Below are 18,332 nucleotides of genomic sequence, written 5' to 3'. Positions count from 1 at the left end.
AAGCACTCGCATATCAAAGCGAGTCAATGGAAACAAAAATAATTTGTTCCAGATTGACTTCTATGGCATGCAATACCACATGTGGCCAGAGGTGGGAGGTGCCGGGAGACTCAGAAATACTCGGAGATCGTTCGGCTGCCCTCGGAAACCCCCGGAAAGGCTCGGAAACATTCAGGAACCGAGTATTTCCGAATGGCTCCAGCGCCCCCACACCTCTGGCCAAATGCGGTACTGCACACCACAGAGGCTTAAATCAGGCTCGTTTTGAGAGACATCACTCGCAAACCGAGTCAGGATTTAAAAAAAAAAAAATTGCTTGTATTGCGAAATGCTCGATAACCGCATCACTCGCAATCCGAGGTTCCACTGTAATGAAATGTACCTTTTGGTTCCAACTAGCATAAAAACGTTTCTCTATTCTCTTAGTCAGTCAGCTCTGTTGCATGCACATGTGCTGACAAAGAACACACTGGGAGGAGGAGAGAACAAAGGGATGACATATCCAATGCATTGCTGCTCCTTCAGGGTCCAATCAAAAAAGGTGCAGCTGGGGAGGTGGCATCACTGAATTCCTCAAGGCTACTTTCACACTGGCAGCGCCGGCTGTTAGCGATAAAGCACTGCTCGTTTTTGCGGCGATTTAATGCTGTTTTAGCGGCGCTTTTGCTGGGCTTTTCGGCCGCTAGTGGGGCATGTTTTACCCCAAAAAAGGGGTAAAAACTCCCATTTTGCGGCACTTTCAAAGCCCTTTTTAAGGTGCTTTGGGAGCACTGCCTAGTCATTGCAATGGGCAGGGCGTTTCAGACGCTCTAAACACAGCGCTTCCAACCCGCCCCAAACATGCTGCTTGCAGGACTTTAGGTAACGTGCTGCAAGCGCAACACCCCATTGTCAAAAGACACACTGCAATGAATGGGAGGCGGTTTTTAGGCGCTTTGCAGAGGCTATTTCTAGCGCTAAAGCACCTGAAAACTGCCTTGGCGTGAAAGTAGCCTTACTGCAGCAGAAAAACGGGTGTGTTGGTTGAGCTTTCTAGTGAAGTTGAATGAATTATGAAAGTGGCTGCACATAAGTACGAACCTTTTGCAGATAAGACAGCCTACATATGTGTATTTCAACTGTGTATTTACAAAAGTGTCTGGAGCCCAGCTTTAAACTTTACATTTTCTGGAGCTTATAGAAACCCGACATAAGGGAAACCTGTATGCTGCCTTCTGAGCTTGCTAGTTTGCAGTTACCTTGTAGACTTTCTTGCTTCAATGCTTTCAGTACAGTATGCAGGTAAGGTCTGAAGCCCATCGTTTTTCCTGATGAGATTCTTGGCAAGAATCTCTTGCCGGTCGAGTGTACAGACACTCCATTCAAAAGTCTCCTACACACGCTCGGTTTACTCGGCACGAAAGCTCTGCCAGCAGTTTACTTGCTGGTTCTTGCTGAGAAAACCATGCGTGTGTACGAGGCTTTAAGCTATTTTCCTAACATTATTGTATACATACCCATTGCGAGTTAGTGACTCAGAAAGTGTTCAAGCTAGTACATCAGCCTTACCAGCCTGCCAGCCAGCAGAAGGAAGACAACAATATCAGCCACCATATTTCTTGTAGAACATGTTTACTTTAGGTTGGAAGCCACAATAACGATGGCAGTCAGAGTAGTAGTATGATAGCAGAATGATTGGTACTGTTTGTGCTAAAAGCCTTAGCTCCAGTCTTCATGGTGGGTGTTGACAGTGAACACTTAGGCCTCGTACACACGACCGAACATGTCTGCTGAAACTGGTCCGCGGACCAGTTTCAGCAGACATGTTTGGTCGTGTGTACGGCCGACCGGACAATTTTCCGGCGGATCGGACAGGTTTCCAGCGAACGAATGTTTCTTAGCATGCTAAGAAACATGTCCGCTGGAAGCCTGTCCGTCGGACATGTTCGGTCGTCTGTACGACTTACCGGACATGTCCGCTCGGCCGAAAGCCCTCGCATGCGTCAAAGTGATTCGACGCATGCGTGGAAGCATTGACCTTCCAGGGTCGCGCACGTCGCCGTTTCATCGTCGCGGCCACGTCACCGCGTATCCTGTCCGCGCGGATTTCGGTTTGATGGTGTGTACAACCATCAGACCGAAATCTCCGAGCGGACATGTCCGATGAAAACGGTCCGCGGACCGTTTTCATCGGACATGTCCCCTCGTGTGTACGAGGCCTTAGAAGTAAGAACTCTTGCTTCAGCACATTAGGTACAGGTGCCAGGTTCCAGGCCTGGAACACCACTGCTCTTTGGACCTCCCATGATAATTGATATTTCAAGGCAGCTGGAAAGTCTCTCCATAGTGACTTGTATGCACACCATGCATTTTGTGGATAAAAACCTGCATTCTGGAGAATAACTGTTTGCCAACTTGTCATACAGTTTGATGTTCTATTAGTTGTATATGATATTCTTTCTTGAAAGGTTTTGAACTTGACCATGTTACAAGTTTTATAGTATATGTTGTCTTTTTTTTAAGCTTTACTCAAATTTCTTTCTTTTTTCAGGGCAAAATGTTTTAGAGGAAAGAAGCTTCAAGGGGACTATGACATACGGATTGAACAGGTAAAAGGAGAAACATCATAAGATTTTTACATACATTTACTATACATTCTGTTATGCCCCTCACTACACGTGACTGAGGTGTATTCGGGCACACTGTTAACTCCTCTCATACCAATGCATTCCAGTAGGCGCCGAATCCTTTTGAACTTCTATTAGTACAAGATAGAGTAAAACTGAAACAGATACAAACAAGTACAATTAGTAAATAATCACACAATTAGAGCATCCCTAACTACCTAGCTAGAGACACAAAGATAAACGTACCGGAGATGGATCGGTATGGCTAACGTGGGATAGAACTCAGCAGACATGTGCTTGCTTCCAAGGAGAAAATGGAAAGAAAGGCCTGAAAATGGTGCAAAGCATTCTGGGAAGGAAATACAGAGGCTTGCATGGACCAAAACTAACCAGCTATTCTAACTAACAGAATTGAATGAAAATGGTGCAGTTAAACGAAATGTTCATTAGATGGCAGCATTGATTTAATTCAAACAAACTAAAGTCAATGAAGACTATGAGCCTTATTTAATGAAGGCATGACACATTCTTTAATATGATATTCTATTTTGTGAAACTAAAGTTGTCCTCACATGTTTGCTGTGATTCTACTATAAGAGCAAGGAGGAGGAAACATTGAGTCTTCAAGGGTTGAATTAAAAGATGTCCTGTTAAAACACGTTATAAAATGGGCCATGCACTAACAGGACTTTAAACATGAAAAATCTATCCAAAAGCATGGCAGGAACTGTGTTTGGCTTCTGATAACTCAACCAACACATAAATCTCTTGTCTCCAAGGGGCAACATTCTAGGTCCTACCATCCAGGAGTTCTAGGTCCTACCATCCAGATATACTCTGGGCTAACCAGAACACTCTTTGGTCTATAGGTCACTCCATTTCCGTGGGACTTGGGTAAGGGGAAGACTTTCCATGGTGCTATATAGAGAGGAGCCAGTCAGCTAAAGGGCTTCTATTTAACCACTTGACCACCAGGCACGTAAACCCCCTTAATAACCAGACCAATTTTCAGCTTTCGGTGCTCTCACAATTTGAATGACAATTACTCAGTCATACAACACTGTACCCAAATGAAATTTTCGTCCTTTTTTTCACACAAATAGAGCTTTCTTTTGGTGGTATTTAATCACCGTTGGGTTTTTTATTTTTTGCGCTATAAAAGAAAAAAGACTGAAAATTCTGTAATTTGTGAAAATTTGTAAATGTGAAAGATGAAGTTACGCCGAGTAAATAGATACCCAACATGTCACCCTTCAAAATTGCACACGCTCGTGGAATGGCGCCAAACTTCGCTACTTAAAAATCCCCATAGACGACGTTGCAGGGTATTGCGGAGTATTGTGGGGTATTGCGGAGTATTGTGGGGTATTGCGGAGTATTGTGGGGTATTGCAGGGTATTGCGGAGTATTGCGGGGTATTGCGTGGTATTGTGGGGTATTGCGGAGTATTGCGGGGTATTGTGGGGTATTGCGGAGTATTGCGGGGTATTGCGGAGTATTGCGGGGTATTGCGGGGTATTGCGGAGTATTGCGGGGCATTGCGGAGTATTGCGGGGCATTGCGGGCATTGCAGAGTATTGCGGGCATTGCAGAGTATTTTGGGGTATTGCACAGTGTGGGGGCATTGCAGAGTGTGGGGGCATTGCAGAGTATTTTGGGGTATTGCACAGTGTGGGGGCATTGCAGAGTGTGGGGGCATTGCAGAGTGTGGGGGCATTGCAGAGTGTGGGGGCATTGCAGAGTGTGGGGGCATTGCAGAGTATGGCTTGTATTGCAGAGTATTGCACAGGGAAGGATCGATGGCTGGATCTGTGACTGCATGTGTCACAGATCCAGCCCGAAGCAGCAGCAGCAGCTGCTGCTGCTTCCGCTCTCTCCCCTCTCCTCTCTCACACTGTACCGTTCGGTACAGAGAGGAGAGGGAGGAACCGGCGTCATCACATGACGCCGGTTTGTTTACTAGTGATCGCTCCGTCATTGGACGGAGCGATCACGTGGTAAATCGCCGCTATCAGCGGCGATTTACCGTGATCCGTGATCAGCCGGGTCCGGAGGACCCGGCGGTCACGGAGACTCCCGTGTGCGCGCCCCATAGGGCGCAAGGGAGCGCGACTCTGGGAGGACGTACATTGACGCCCTCCCAGAGTTAAGCAACCGCCTTGTAGACGTATTTCGTCTATAGGGCGGTTGCTAACTGGTTAAACTACAAGCCCCTTTTAATTAATTAATGGTGGTCTTGGGTACAGTGCCACAACACAGCTTATAAGTACTGCTTTCTTAAAGGCTAAGTTCACCTTTTGTAAAAGAAAATAATAGTAAATGCACACGATTTTGCATGTAAAAAAATGTGCATGTGTTATTTTTTTTACCATGTAGCCTGCAAAGCATTGCACCCACAATTTATGAAAGCAGCATTCCTGTGTGCAGGACCATACCCTGGGGCCTTCTGCCAGAGAAGGACAAAATGTGGCGCTCTGCGTGTGCAGTGGCAAAAAATAGTTGTGGTCTTCTATAGCTTTAGGTGGCTTTAAAGCGGGGTTCCAGGCATATATTTTTTTTTTGCAAGCTAAAATTAATCACATTAAATCGTCCCTAAAACCTATTAATAGCTCCCCAATCATTCCAGAAATCATTGAAAACACTTGCCTTATATCCTCCATGTTGTGGCCGTATCCATCATATGTGTGGGCATGTGAAACCCAGTTCCTCTTTCTTCCTGGTTTTCAGGGAGAGGTGCATGCTGGGTGATTTTTAGGCACAGTAATGCCCAGAGACTCCTGAGAAATGAGTGTCATCATTTCCCAGGGATCTTAGGACAGTTGAATCACCTAGAACCAGGAACTAGGCAGATTACGAAATATGCCTAGTAACAGCCAGATAGAAGTGAGTAAAAAAAAATAAAAAATATATTTTTTACATTAAAGGCAAGCAGTTAATAGAAAGTTCATTTCTAGTGTGGAACTCCAAATAGTTCCTGCTGATTACATAGTAAAGTAAAGACACCTGGCATATAAGGTGTAATTGCGGCCATTTGATAGCAGCATTCCTGTGTGCAGGACCATACCTTGGGCCCTTCTGTCAGAGAAGGATAAAGTGTGGCACGCTGCATGTGCGGTGGCAAAAATTAGTTGTGGTCTTCTATAGCTTTAGGTTGGCTTTAAATAGCGCCTGCTGATTACTCAGTAAAGTAAAGACGCCTGGCATATAAGGTGTAATTGCCTTGAGTGAGGGGAACCCTGAGTTGGCTTTCTATAAGAGCTCACTAACATAAAAACCTGACACACACATAAACAACAGAACAAGTCGCCTCCAGAAGGGGGAACTCGATGCCAAATTTTAAATATAAAAACGGCATGGGTTCCACCTCTAGGAGCATACCAGGCCCTTAGGTCTGGTATGAATTTTAAGGGGAACCCCCTACCCCGGAAAAATGGCATGGGGGTCCCCCCCAAATCCATACCAGACCCTTATGCGAGCACGTAGACCGGCCGGTCAGGAAAGGGGGTGGGGACGGGCGAGCGGTAGGGACGGATGGGCGCCCCCCCTCCTGAACCATACCAGGCGGCATGCCCTTAACATGAGGGGGGGTTGGGGCAGGGGGGCGCCCTGCGGCTGTAATGCCAGGTGTGCGGTGCACGGCGATTTATATAGGCCTCTTATGATGTCACAATCCTAGCATGCTCCGGGTGGTGACAACATAATTACCCCGCCCCCTTATGTCGTCACCACCCGGAGCATGCTGGGACTGTGACGTCATAAGAGGCCTATATAAATCGCCACGCACCGCACACCCATTGCGACAAAGATTTTGAGGACATAGAATTTTCCTGTGAATTTACAAACTGAAGTGTAGTAAACACAGTGTTAAGTAAACAAAGGCGTGATTGGTACTGGCGCCCTAGTAGTTCATTGAGAACTACAAACCATCTGTGCTGCGGCTGACGGGATTTGTAGTTCAATTACAGATCGCTGTGAATAAATGTCATGGCTGGGTGGGTGGAATACAAGTGTAATATGTAACATGTTACTAAAGGTGAACTTATTTATCCTTTAAGCTTGTTATTTAATCATGTATTTGTTTTCTTAATCCCAGGCTGAATTTTCAGAAATAAATCTTGTTGCTCATTCTGATGGGACTTATGCTGTAGACCTGCAGGCCTTCCGGAATGGTGCCAAAGTTGTCCGGTGAGTTGCATTGGGTAAATCATGTACCATAAGATCCTCACACACTTTGCAGCTACAGTCTTGATAAGTATAACTGGCCTTCTGTGGCTTATTTTATGGAGACTTCATATGTCTTTAAATTTTAGATAACTAATGCCGCGTACACACGATCATTTTTCAGCATGAAAAAAAAAATTAGTTTTTTTTAGCATGTCCAAAAAACTATGTTTTCCCAACTTCATCATTAAAACGACGTTGCCCACACACCATCTTTTTAAAAAATGATCTAGCAAAGCACGGTGACGTACAACACGTACAACGGCACTATAAAGGGGAAGTTCCATTCGCCTTTGGGCTGCTTTAGCTGATTTGTTAGTAAAAGACGATTTGCGATTTTCTGTCTGTTACAGCGTGATGAATGTGCTTACTCCATTATGAACGGTAGTTTTACCAGAACGAGCGCTCCCGTCTCATAACTTGCTTCTGAGCATGCACAGGTTTTTTACATCGCTTTAGCCCACACACAATCATTTTTTACAACCCGAAAAACGTCATAGTTTAAAACGACGTTAAAAAATGCAGCATGTTCGATTTTTTTTTTTAGTTTTTCAGAACCTGAAAAATTATGTGCAGCCCACACACAAACATTTTAAATGACGTTTTTGAAAAACAACTTTTTTTAATGCCGAAAAATGATCGTGTGTACGCGGCATAAGGTTACATTTGCAGAACTTTGAGAAATCTTTGGCATTATTAGGAAGTATTCCCAATAATTTGCAAAGAAAACAGAGACAAAAAAACATCAGTTTTCAGGAAAACAACCCTCCCAAATATTTATTTCCCCCCCATCCACACCTTCTGAGCACTTCTCTCTTTCCCCAAGGATTGTCTGAGGTCAGATAAATATTCATATATTAGTGGCTAACCCTCCTACCCTATCTCTACTCTATTTCTGGGAGCTTCTAGAGGCAGACAGGGGCAATCGACTACTAGTTTCCTATGTCTGCCCCTGTCTGCCTCTTGAAGCTCCCAGTTCTAACCAGACCATCAAGTTCCACCTGAAAAAAAGGCCTGAGTATATCCGTAGAAGAGGCAGGAATGCTTAAAGCGGGAGTCCACCCAAAAATCAACTTTCTGCAGTTAGATCCAGCATACTGCTGACATCTGCAGTATGCTGGTCTTTTTTTTGGTACTTATCGTTTTAGCAGTATTTCTTCTATGGCTCCGAGCGGGGATTACTTCCTGGTATAGGCGTTCCCGAAGACAAGCAAGTTGATTGACAGCCTTCGATAGCGCGTCACGGCTTTCGAAAATACACACAAGTGACACTCTGCAATTTACGGCGCCTGCGCAGTCAGCTCTACACGGCAGGCGCAGGCGCCGTAAACAGCCAAGTGTCACCTCGGCTATTTTCGGAAGCCGTGACGCGCTATCGAAGGCCGTCAATCAACTTGCTTGCCTTCGGGAACGCCCATTCCCCGCAGGATTCCCCGCTCTGAGCCATAGAAGAAATACTGCTAAAACGATAAGTACCAAAAAAAAAAGACCAGCATACTGCAGCTGTCAGCAGTATGCTGGATCTAACTGCAGAAAGTTGATTTTGGGGTGAACTCCCGCTTTAAAACTGTTGTTGAGTTCTGTATTACTGAATGAGCAATAAAAATAAGCTGTTTGTGCTGCAACACCTTCTCTTTTAATGTCACTGATGCTTGATGAAAGAGTCTTTAACCACTTCCTGACGGCCGTACAACTTTATACGGCCGCAGTGTGGATCCAAATTGCCGGGAGGCCGTCTATATACGGCCCCCAGCCACTGGGGGGTGCGTGAGCGCCGCCGACGCATGCATGCCCCGCCGCATCACTGAGATGCCGATGCGCGTGCCTGGCAGCCACGATGTCCGCTAGGCACCCGCGATCGGCGGTTCCAGAGACAAGGACGTGGATCTGTGTAAACACACAGATCCACGTCCTGTCAGGGAGAGAGGAGACCGATCTGTGTCTCTTGTACATAGGGACACAGATCGGTCATCTCCCCCAGTCACTCCCCTTCCCCCACAGTTAGAAACACTAGGCAGGGTACACATTTAACCCCTTCCTCACCCCCTAGTGTTAACCCCTTCAATGCCAGTCACATTTATACAGTAATCAGTGCATATTTACAGTATAGCACTGATCGCAGTATAACTGTGAATGGTGCCAAAAATGTGTCAGAAGTGTCCGATGTGTCCACCATAATGTCGCAGTGCCGATAAAAATCGCAAATCGCCTTCATTACTAGTAAAAAAATAAATAATAAAAAATAATAATTCTGTTCCCTATTTCGTAGGCGCTATAACTTTTGCGCAAACCATTCGCTTATTGCGATTTTTTTTTTTTACCAAAAATATGTTGAAGAATACGTATCGGCCTAGAATGAGCATTTTTTTTTTTAAATCGGGCTATTTATTATAGCAACAAGTAAAAAATATAGATTTTTTTTTTCAAAATGTACGCTATTATTTGTTTATAGCGCAAAAATTAAAAACTGCAGAGGCGATCAAATACCACCAAAAGAAAGCTCTACTTGTGGGGAAAAAAGGACGTCAATTTTGTTTGGGAGCCACGTCGCACGACTGTGCAATTGTCAGTTAAAGCAACGCAGTGCCGGAAGCTGAAATTTCACCTGGGCAGGAGGGTGGGGGGGGGGGGGGGGTATATGTGCCCAGTAAGCAAGTGGTTAACTAGCTCAAGAGCAGCGATCTGGTCTGCTAGTGACACATTCCTTTTTACGGACTTGATCACAACAGAACCATCCATTGTGGTCATTGCAGCACCCTGTGATCCCAGGTGATATGATGTGCGCTCAAATTGATGTAGTATAGTTTTTCTGTACGGTCTTCTAAAAACTGCTTAGCACTGTATTTTCATGGTACTTTCTCGATTTTGTGCTTTGTTATCAAACAAAAACTGTCTTATTGTGTCTAGGTCATTTCGGCCAGATTTTGTCTTCATCCGACAACATTCTTTTAGCATGGCAGAAAATGAAGACTTCCGCAACCTTATTATTGGCATGCAGTATGCTGGTATCCCCAGTGTCAACTCTCTGGAGTCCATTTATAACTTCTGTGATAAGCCATGGGTGGTAAGTACTGGGAAATGGGTCTTCTTATTGTGCATTTGTGTTTTAGATGTCAGCAATACTTTTTTTTTTTTTTTTTTTTTTTTTTCACGTCAGACTCTGCTCACATATGGCCGAGAGGCTAGCTCACGGTTCGCCCGCCCTTAGCATCTCTCTTGCGGCTTCGCATCATTCGTGGGTTTTTGTTTATATTTTTTTTTTATTTTTTTTTGTGTTTTTTTTTTTTTTTTGATATTACTGATTTAACATTTTTAAACTGTTAAGTTGGTGTTTTCCCGCTTGACGAATCTAACTACATTAGCATATCGTTATTATTCCCCCCTTTTTTTTTTTTTTTTCTCCCCTTTTTTTCCCCCCCCCCCCTTTCCTCCCCCCTTTCCCCCCCCCCCCCCCGGATCTGTGTGCCATGCAATCTTCTTTTATGGTTTATCATCTTTCTGCTTCTGTCGTTCCCTGGACGAACTTTTCTGTGGATTTGAACACTTTCCACTTTTCCCAAACCATCCTGTTTCTGTCCTCTTCTCCTAACTCTCTGCAGGCAAGATACTCCATCTCTTCTATATATTCCACCCTTTCTATCCACTCTTTAATTGATGGCCTCTTTGGGTGTAACCAATTTTTGGGGATCAGAGCCTTCGCTGCGTTTAACAACACTGGGACCAGAGTTGTTCCATATTGTTTTTTTGTTTTTTCAGTTCCGTGAAACAAACAGGTCAGCGGGCTACATAGAATCGTCTCTCCTGTTATTTCTGCGATATATTTCAAGATTTCTTTCCAATATTCCTGCATTCTCGGGCAGTCCCACCATATATGTAGTGTTGTTCCTTTTTGTTTACAGTTTCTCCAACATAACTCTGAGTTTCTAGGGTGGATCTTATTCATTCTTGATGGGGTCATGTGCCATCGCACCATACATTTATAATTTGCTTCTATGGTGGTGATGTCCGCGGCATGGTTATATACTGCACCTATCATTTGTGTTTTATCAATTTTTTTACCAATGTCGCTTTCCCATTTTTCTAAGATGTCAGCAATACTTGACGTGATTGTAGCCGTATCAGTGCAATCGTATTGTGACAGAGAATGTAGTACTGTCCATGATACTTTTTTTATTTGCACTAACATATAATTTTTCAGGACAAGCTTTCGGGGTGTTTCCCCTTCTTCAAAGTCCAGCAGTACTCCAATGATAGCAGCAATGGGCCAGATTCAGGTACCTGCGCTGCGGCGTAACGTATCCCATTTACATTACACCACCGCAAGTTTTCAGCGTAAGTGCTTGATTCACAAAGCACTTGCGTGTAAACTTGCGGCGGCGTAGCGTAAAGCCGTCCGGCGCAAGCCCGCCTAATTCAAATGGGACGTGTACCATTTAAATTAGGCGCGTTCCCGCGCCGAACGTACTGCGCATGCTCCATTTTGAAATTTCCTGCCGTGCTTTGCGTGAAATGACGTCCCCCCGACGTTATGTTTTGAACGGCGACGTGCGTTACGTCCTTTCTAGTCGTACGCCTGTCGGATCTTAGCCAAATGCCGTCGTATCTTTGTTTGTGAATGCAAAATAAAGATACGACGCGGCAAATTTGAAAGTACGCCGGAGTATCAGCAGATACTCCGGCGTACTTATTCTGTGAATCTGGCCCAATGTGTATATGAAACTTACATTAAATATCAATTGCTGCAGGACATTTAAATGGGCAGTCCAATCAGAAGATAATTATTTGCAGGTTCTGGTGAATTAAATGGCTGATTTTTTTAATATAAATAGTAAATATTACGGTAAAAATTCCATGTAAATATGTATAGATATTTCTATATATTTGTTCCTTAGGCCCCTTTCACACTGGGGCGGGAGGCTCGGTGGCGGTATAGCGCCGCTAAAAATAGCGGCGCTATACCGTCAGAATTGCCGCGGGATTTGGGCACTAGCGGTGCGGTATTAACCCTCGCTAGCGGCCGATAAATGGTTAATACCGCCCGCAATGCGCCTCTGCGGAGGCGCATTGCGGGCAGTATTACCGCAGTTTCCCATTGTTCTAAATGGGAAGGAGCGGTGAAGGAGCGGTATACACACCGCTCCTCTCACCGCTCCAAAGATGCTGCTTGCAGGAGATTTTTTTCTCTCCTGCCAGCGCATCGCCTCAGTGTGAAAGCCCTCGAGCTTTCACATTGAGAAGGCTGGGCAGGAGTTTTTCAGGCGGTATTTAGGTGCTATTTTTAGCGCTGTACCGCCTGAAAAACTCCTCAGTGTGAAAGGGGTCTTAGGGATGAGCTTTATATTCAGGTCGGGTGCCCCTTAATATTTTTCAATGACTTTTATCTGTATTGCCGGGACCCGACAATTCATGAATAGCCGCGAGTAGTTTAAAATTACTTTTTTTCCTTTATGCCGGGTTCACACCTATGCGAATTGGTTGCGGCTTAAACCACATCCGATTCGCATAACATTATAAAATACATTGATTTTAAGGAGGCTGGTTCACATATGTGCGATGCATTCGCACTGCGCATTGCCCAAAAAAGTGTGCGTTTTCTAGGCATTGCGGCGCGGCTCAGGTGCGAATTCAAGCCATTATCTTCTATGGGCACGCATCTGATTCGCACATGTGTTGCGTTCTGAACAGGGATCATGAGGGGGAACCGGCGTTGGGGTCCCCCCAAAATCCATACCAGACCCTTGTCCGAGCACGCAGCCCGGCCGGTCAAGAAAGGGGGTGGGGATGAGAGAGCGCACCCCCCTCTCCTAAACCGTACCAGGCCGCATGCCCTTAACATGGGGTTGGTGTGTTGATGAGCACAGGGCCTATTTCCGACAACCCTGGCCGTTGGTTGTCGTTGTCTGCGGCAGGGGGCTTATCGGAATCAAGGAGCCCCCTTTAATAAGGGAGCCCCCTAATCCCGGCCCCTCACCCTATGTGAATGAGTATAGGGTACATCGTACCCCTACCCATTCACCTGGTGGAAGAAAAATGTCAATAAAAAAACACTACACAGGTTTTTAAAGTAATTTATTAGGCAGCTCCGGTGGTCTTCTTACGACTCTGCCTTCTCCGCGCTCTCCGGTTCTTCTCCCGCTCTCCGGCGCTTTCTTCCTTCTGCCGGGCACCATCGCTATCTTCTTCCAGCTCTTTTACTAGTGGGGGCCCGGTCTTCCTCGTTGCCTTCTTCCCTCTTCTCTTCTTGAGATGTTGACTCGACTCGACGCTCCGTCCCGCTGTAATGCTGGTTGCATGGTGCGCAAAAATTTATATAGGCATGGGGCGTGGTCATAGGGTGATGCCACCCGGTGACCACGCCCCCGTATGACCTCACAGTCCTGGGGAATGCTGAATGCTAAATCCGCTGAACAGCTGATTGAGAACTTGGCAAAGAGAACAGAGTTCAAAAACGCAACGCACAAGTGTGAATCCGGCCTCAGAAATGTCATTTTGTGCAGGGACTGTTATAAACATGGGAAACATGCACTACTTTACAGGCATACTATAGACACCACCCAGGTACAAAATTGAAAGGAATATTTCACTTTTATTGTTTCACTTTAAGCATTATTAAAATCACTGCTCCCGTAAAGTTTTTAAAACATTTTTTTTTTGCATTGATATATGTCCCCTGGTGCAGAACCCGGGTCCCCAAACACTTTTTATGACAATAACTGTATTAACCTTTAAAATTAGCACTTTTTCATGTCCCATAGACTTTAACGGTGTTCGCGAGTTCAAATTTTTTTTTTGCATGTTCTGGGGCAAACCTAACCGGGGGGTGTTCAGCTCATCCCTATTGTTCTTTTATTGCATAGATCTTTAATACTAAAAAATAAAAGGTCTGTATTTGTGTCAACATCAGTTTGACAGGTTCGGATACTTCTAGGATCATTCAGAATGTACTGACAGGTGCAGCTGACCTTTTTCTAACCTGCATTTGACTTACTTCAAAGGTTTTGCATCACTTTAGACTTGTATGGGGATTCAAGACCCACCTAAAGCAAACAAAAGCTCATTAAAAGAGTCCCTAATCTTTTGTAGTTAGCCTTCCAACAAAATCTAAAAAGCTGAAAATAGCTTGTGCTGCTTTGCCCTAACAGAGGAAAAACAGCATATTTTAACCACTTCAGCCTGTAAGAATTTAACCCCTTCCTGACCAGGACACTTTTTTGCGATACGGCACTGCGTCACTTTAACTGAAATTGCGTGGTTGTGCGATGTTGTACCCAAACAAAATTGATGTCCTTATTTTTCCCACAAGTAGAGTTTTCTTTTGGTGGTATTTGATCACCTCTGCGTTTTTTATTTTTTGTGCTATAAACAAAAAAACAGCGACAATTTTGAAAAAAAAAACACAATGGGGGTTATTCCAAGTGCACTGAAAGTGCACTTGGAAATGCAGTCGCTCTAAATCTAAAGGGGTAGATCTGAAATGAGGGGAAGCTCTGCTGATTTTATCATCCAATCATATGCAAGCTAAAATGCTGTTTTTTATTTTCCTTGCATGCCCCCCTCAGATCTACAGCGACTTTACTTCCAAGTTCACATTCAGTGCACTTTCAAGTGCACTTGCAGTGCACTTGTAGTGAAAAGTGGATTTGCCTTTAGTAAATAACCCCCAGTATTTTTAACTTTTTGCTATAATAAATAGCCAGAAAAAAAAATGTTTTCCTCAGTTTAGACCGATGTGTATTCCTCTACATATTTTTTGGTAAAAAAAATATGCATATTTTGATTGGTTTGCGCAAAAGTTAGTGGGCCAGATTCTCGTAGTTTGGCGTAACTTTGTGCGGGCGTAACGTAACCTATTTACGTTACGCATTCTCAAAGCACTTGCTCCGTAAGTTGCGGCGGTGTAGCGTAAATAGGCCGGCGTAAGCCCGCCTAATTCAAATTTGGAACAGGGGGGCGTGTTTTATGTAAATGTTCTGTGACCCGACGTGATTGACGTTCTTAACGAACGGCATGCGCCGTCCGTGGAAATCTCCCAGTGTGCATTGCTCCTAATACGCCGCAAGGACGTATTGGTTTTGACGTGAACGTAAATTACGTCCAGCCCCATTCACGGACGAGTTACGCAAACAACGTAAAATTTCGGCGCGGGAACGACGGCCATACTTAACATTGGTACGCCGCACTTACGTCACCATATAGCAGGGGTAACTTTACGCCGGCAAAAGCCTAACGTAAACGGCGTATCTGTACTGCGTCGGCCGGGCGTACGTTCGTGAATTCGCGTATCTAGCTGATTTACATATTTTGACGCGTAAATCAGCGTACACGCCCCTAGTGGCCAGCGTAAATATGCAGTTACGATCCGACGGCGTAAGAGACTTACGCCAGTCGGATCTAATAGAAATCTATGCGTAACTGATTCTAAGAATCAGTTACGCATAGATATGACCGGCCAGACTCAGAGATACGACGACGTATCTGGAGATACGCCGTCGTATCTCTTTTGAGAATCTGGCCCATAGCGTCTACAAAATAGGGCATAGATTTATGGCATTTTTTATTAATATTTTTTTTTTTACTAGTAATGGTGGCAATCTGTGATTTTTATCGGGACTGTGACATTGCGGCGGACAGACACTTTGTCACTTTTTTTAAACCATTGACATTTATACAGCGATCAGTCCTATAAATAGCCACTAATTACTGTATAAATGTATAAATGTCACTGGCAGGCAGGGATGGACTGGCCATAGGGACTACAGGGAGTTTCCCGGTGGGCCGATGGCTCAGTGGGCCATTTTTTAAAACAGAGATGCTGCTTGGAGGACTTTTTTTAATGCCCTGGCAGCGCCCCAGTGTGAAAGCACTCAGGCTTTCACACTGGGACTGCAGCGGAAGCGTTTTTCAGTCGCTTTACAGGCGTCCAAAAGCGCCTAAAAAACGTCTCAGTGTAAAAAGGGGTCCTACACTTACCCCCTCTCTTTTACACTCACTCTCTTTTTCTTACACTCACCCCCTCTCACCCCCTTCCCCTCTCTCTCTCTCTCTCTCTCTCTCTCTCTCTCTCTCTCATTTCCCTCTCTCTCACCCTCTCATGATATACAACAATGGATGTAGGGGCCTTTTGGTGGGCGTGATTTTTCGGGGGGGGGGGGGGATGTTGTTGCATTTTATTGAATAAAAGTGGGCCGGTCTGGATGAAGTCCAGGGCCAAATTTTTGTCCCAGTCCAGCCCTGCTGGCAGGGAAGGAGTTAACACTAGGGGGCGATCAAGAGGTTAAATGTGCTCCCTGTGTGTTCTAACTGTGGGGGGATGGGACTGACTGGGGGAGGAGAATGGTCGGTGTTCCTAGGAACACACGATCTGTCTCCTCTCCCCTGACAGAACGTGGATTTGTGTGTTTACACACACAGATTCACGTTCCCGCTCTGTCAGGAGCGATTGCGGGTGCTTGTTGGACATTGCGGCAGCCAGGCATGCGCATCGGCTCCTCGGTAACGCTGCGCACGCCCCCCATACTGGTGGGAAGTGGAGGACGTCATATGACGCCCTGCCCAGGATGGGAGATTCCACCTGCGGATGTTAATATATGCTGGCAATGAAGTGGTTAACTTAACACATTGGGCAGGATAAATAAATATTTCCCAGTAAACTATTTGTTAAAATTCTTACCCCAGCTCTTGGAGTTTTTCAACTTTCAAAGCTGCAGGCTCCTGCTTTGTAAATGCTGCTTCCCTGAACTTCTGGTCTTCTCTGGAACCAGTTAACAGTAAACAATGCAGTCTGGAGTCAGTCTGTTAGCTTGGAGAATAGAGAGGGAGGAGCAGGGAGGAGCCTTGCCTCACTAGGCTATGAGGCTGTGTGAGTCTATTGATTCACACATCGTAGGGCAACACAACTCCAGTCCCTGCATGCAAGGGTGGCTTCATTGGATGCTGCAAGAGAAAGGAGCCTCCATGAAACAGAAAGCGGGGGAAGTGATCAGGGGCGTCCCTAGGGGGGGGCCAGAGGGGGCCCTGACCCCCCCAACATCATAATGTGCCCCACCATGTGCCCCATTTTTTTTTTTGCAATTTTTGTATTTTGCTCCCCGAGAGGGAAAGCGTCCCCAGTCAGCTCTGCGGGGGATTCCTCCCCATCCCTCTGCTCGCCATCACTGCATAATGCGAGCGCTCACACAACCAGATATTCCAGCCTGGACCGTGTTTAAGTGTGTGCACTGCAGACTGCAGTACACTGTAATCACTGAACTACATTATCTCCATCCCTTCTCTCTCCCCCCCATCTGTCTCCCTCCCCCTCTCCTGTTCTTTCAAAACATTCACAATTTACTTTCACTTTCAGTTAGGCAGATAATATACGGTGCAAATTTCTTTCCTACATCCACAGATTGCAGGAAAGAAACTTGCATGATTCCCCCATCAACAGACAGTGGTGACAGGGGAATATCCCTCCTGCCCAGCAATTATATTCTCCCGACAAACAGTGATTATCACCAGTGGCTATACAGCAACCACTAGTGATAATTATAAGAGAATCTGCTCATTAATGGTTCAAATCTCAGCCAGTTTCTGCTGAACCAGCTGAGATTTAAACTGTCTATGGCTGGTCTTAGCTCTTAGGCAGCCCATACATTGATTAGCACTGTGGAGTGTCGGCTTCCTGGCGGGATCGAGCATGTGGGATTTCAAACACACCTGAGCCCATCTCTATTGGTTGTAGACAGTTGAGCTCCCTGCAGGTTGCTTAGCAGCAGTGGACCCTTCTCTGACATGCTGATCGGGATGCAATCCAGGTGATGCTCTTAGTCAAATCCTAGTCATAAATATCAGAGATTTTATTGATCAAAGCCCACACTTTACAGGCATAGAGCCCACATGGCTGCTGAACATACGGTTGATTATATTCATGTGGTTGTACTCTTGATGCTAATAAATACTGTGTTTATTAGATCTGACTGGGAGCATCACCTGGATCACATGCCGATCAGCATGTCAACAGAGAAGGTTATACAGCATTACTGCTGCTAGGTGACCAGCTGGGGGCTCAGCTCTCTATAACCAATAGTGCCAGCCTTCCCCTGCATGCACCCATAATGTCACCAGCACTAGGTCCTAATAGACTGCCGCCGCTGCCAAGGAGACAGATGCCAGACCAGCTCTGTCAATAGCAGGGACAGGACAGCTGGGGATCCCCACTGTGGCAGAACACCAGGGCCCGGTGGCAAGACAACCTTTGCAACAATGATAGTTCTCCCACTGCTTTGGACCCTTATATTTTCTTGGTGTGCTGGTGACATATATCTCTTGTTTTCTGCCACCCTGGGGGGCCCCAGTATAGTAGGAAGGGAGCTCACTGCAGAACATATGAAAGGGCCCATAGTGGGATCGTAGTAAAGGGCCCCAGGATATATATATATATATATATATATATATATATATATATATATAATTGCATTTTATAGTTGGCCCCCCTACTTTTGTCCCTGTCCCCCCATGTGCCCCCCC

The 18,332-nt window shown here is 45.4% G+C and overlaps 1 protein-coding gene across 1 annotated transcript in view; it reads left to right on the top strand.

Annotated features, from left to right (window-relative positions):
• Nucleotides 1-18,332, top strand: part of SYN2 (synapsin II) — a 393,026-nt gene that overhangs the window by 238,448 nt on the left and 136,246 nt on the right. Inside the window, exons 2-4 of the mRNA XM_040359324.1 lie at nucleotides 2,531-2,588; nucleotides 6,700-6,791; nucleotides 9,735-9,891. Of these exons, the coding sequence (XP_040215258.1) occupies nucleotides 2,531-2,588; nucleotides 6,700-6,791; nucleotides 9,735-9,891 (307 nt within the window). The remainder of the gene's footprint in view (nucleotides 1-2,530; nucleotides 2,589-6,699; nucleotides 6,792-9,734; nucleotides 9,892-18,332) is intronic.

This window comes from Rana temporaria, chromosome 7 (assembly GCF_905171775.1).
Source record: "Rana temporaria chromosome 7, aRanTem1.1, whole genome shotgun sequence".
NCBI classification, from domain to species: Eukaryota; Metazoa; Chordata; class Amphibia; order Anura; family Ranidae; genus Rana; species Rana temporaria.
This window is presented reverse-complemented; position numbering and strand designations above follow the sequence as displayed.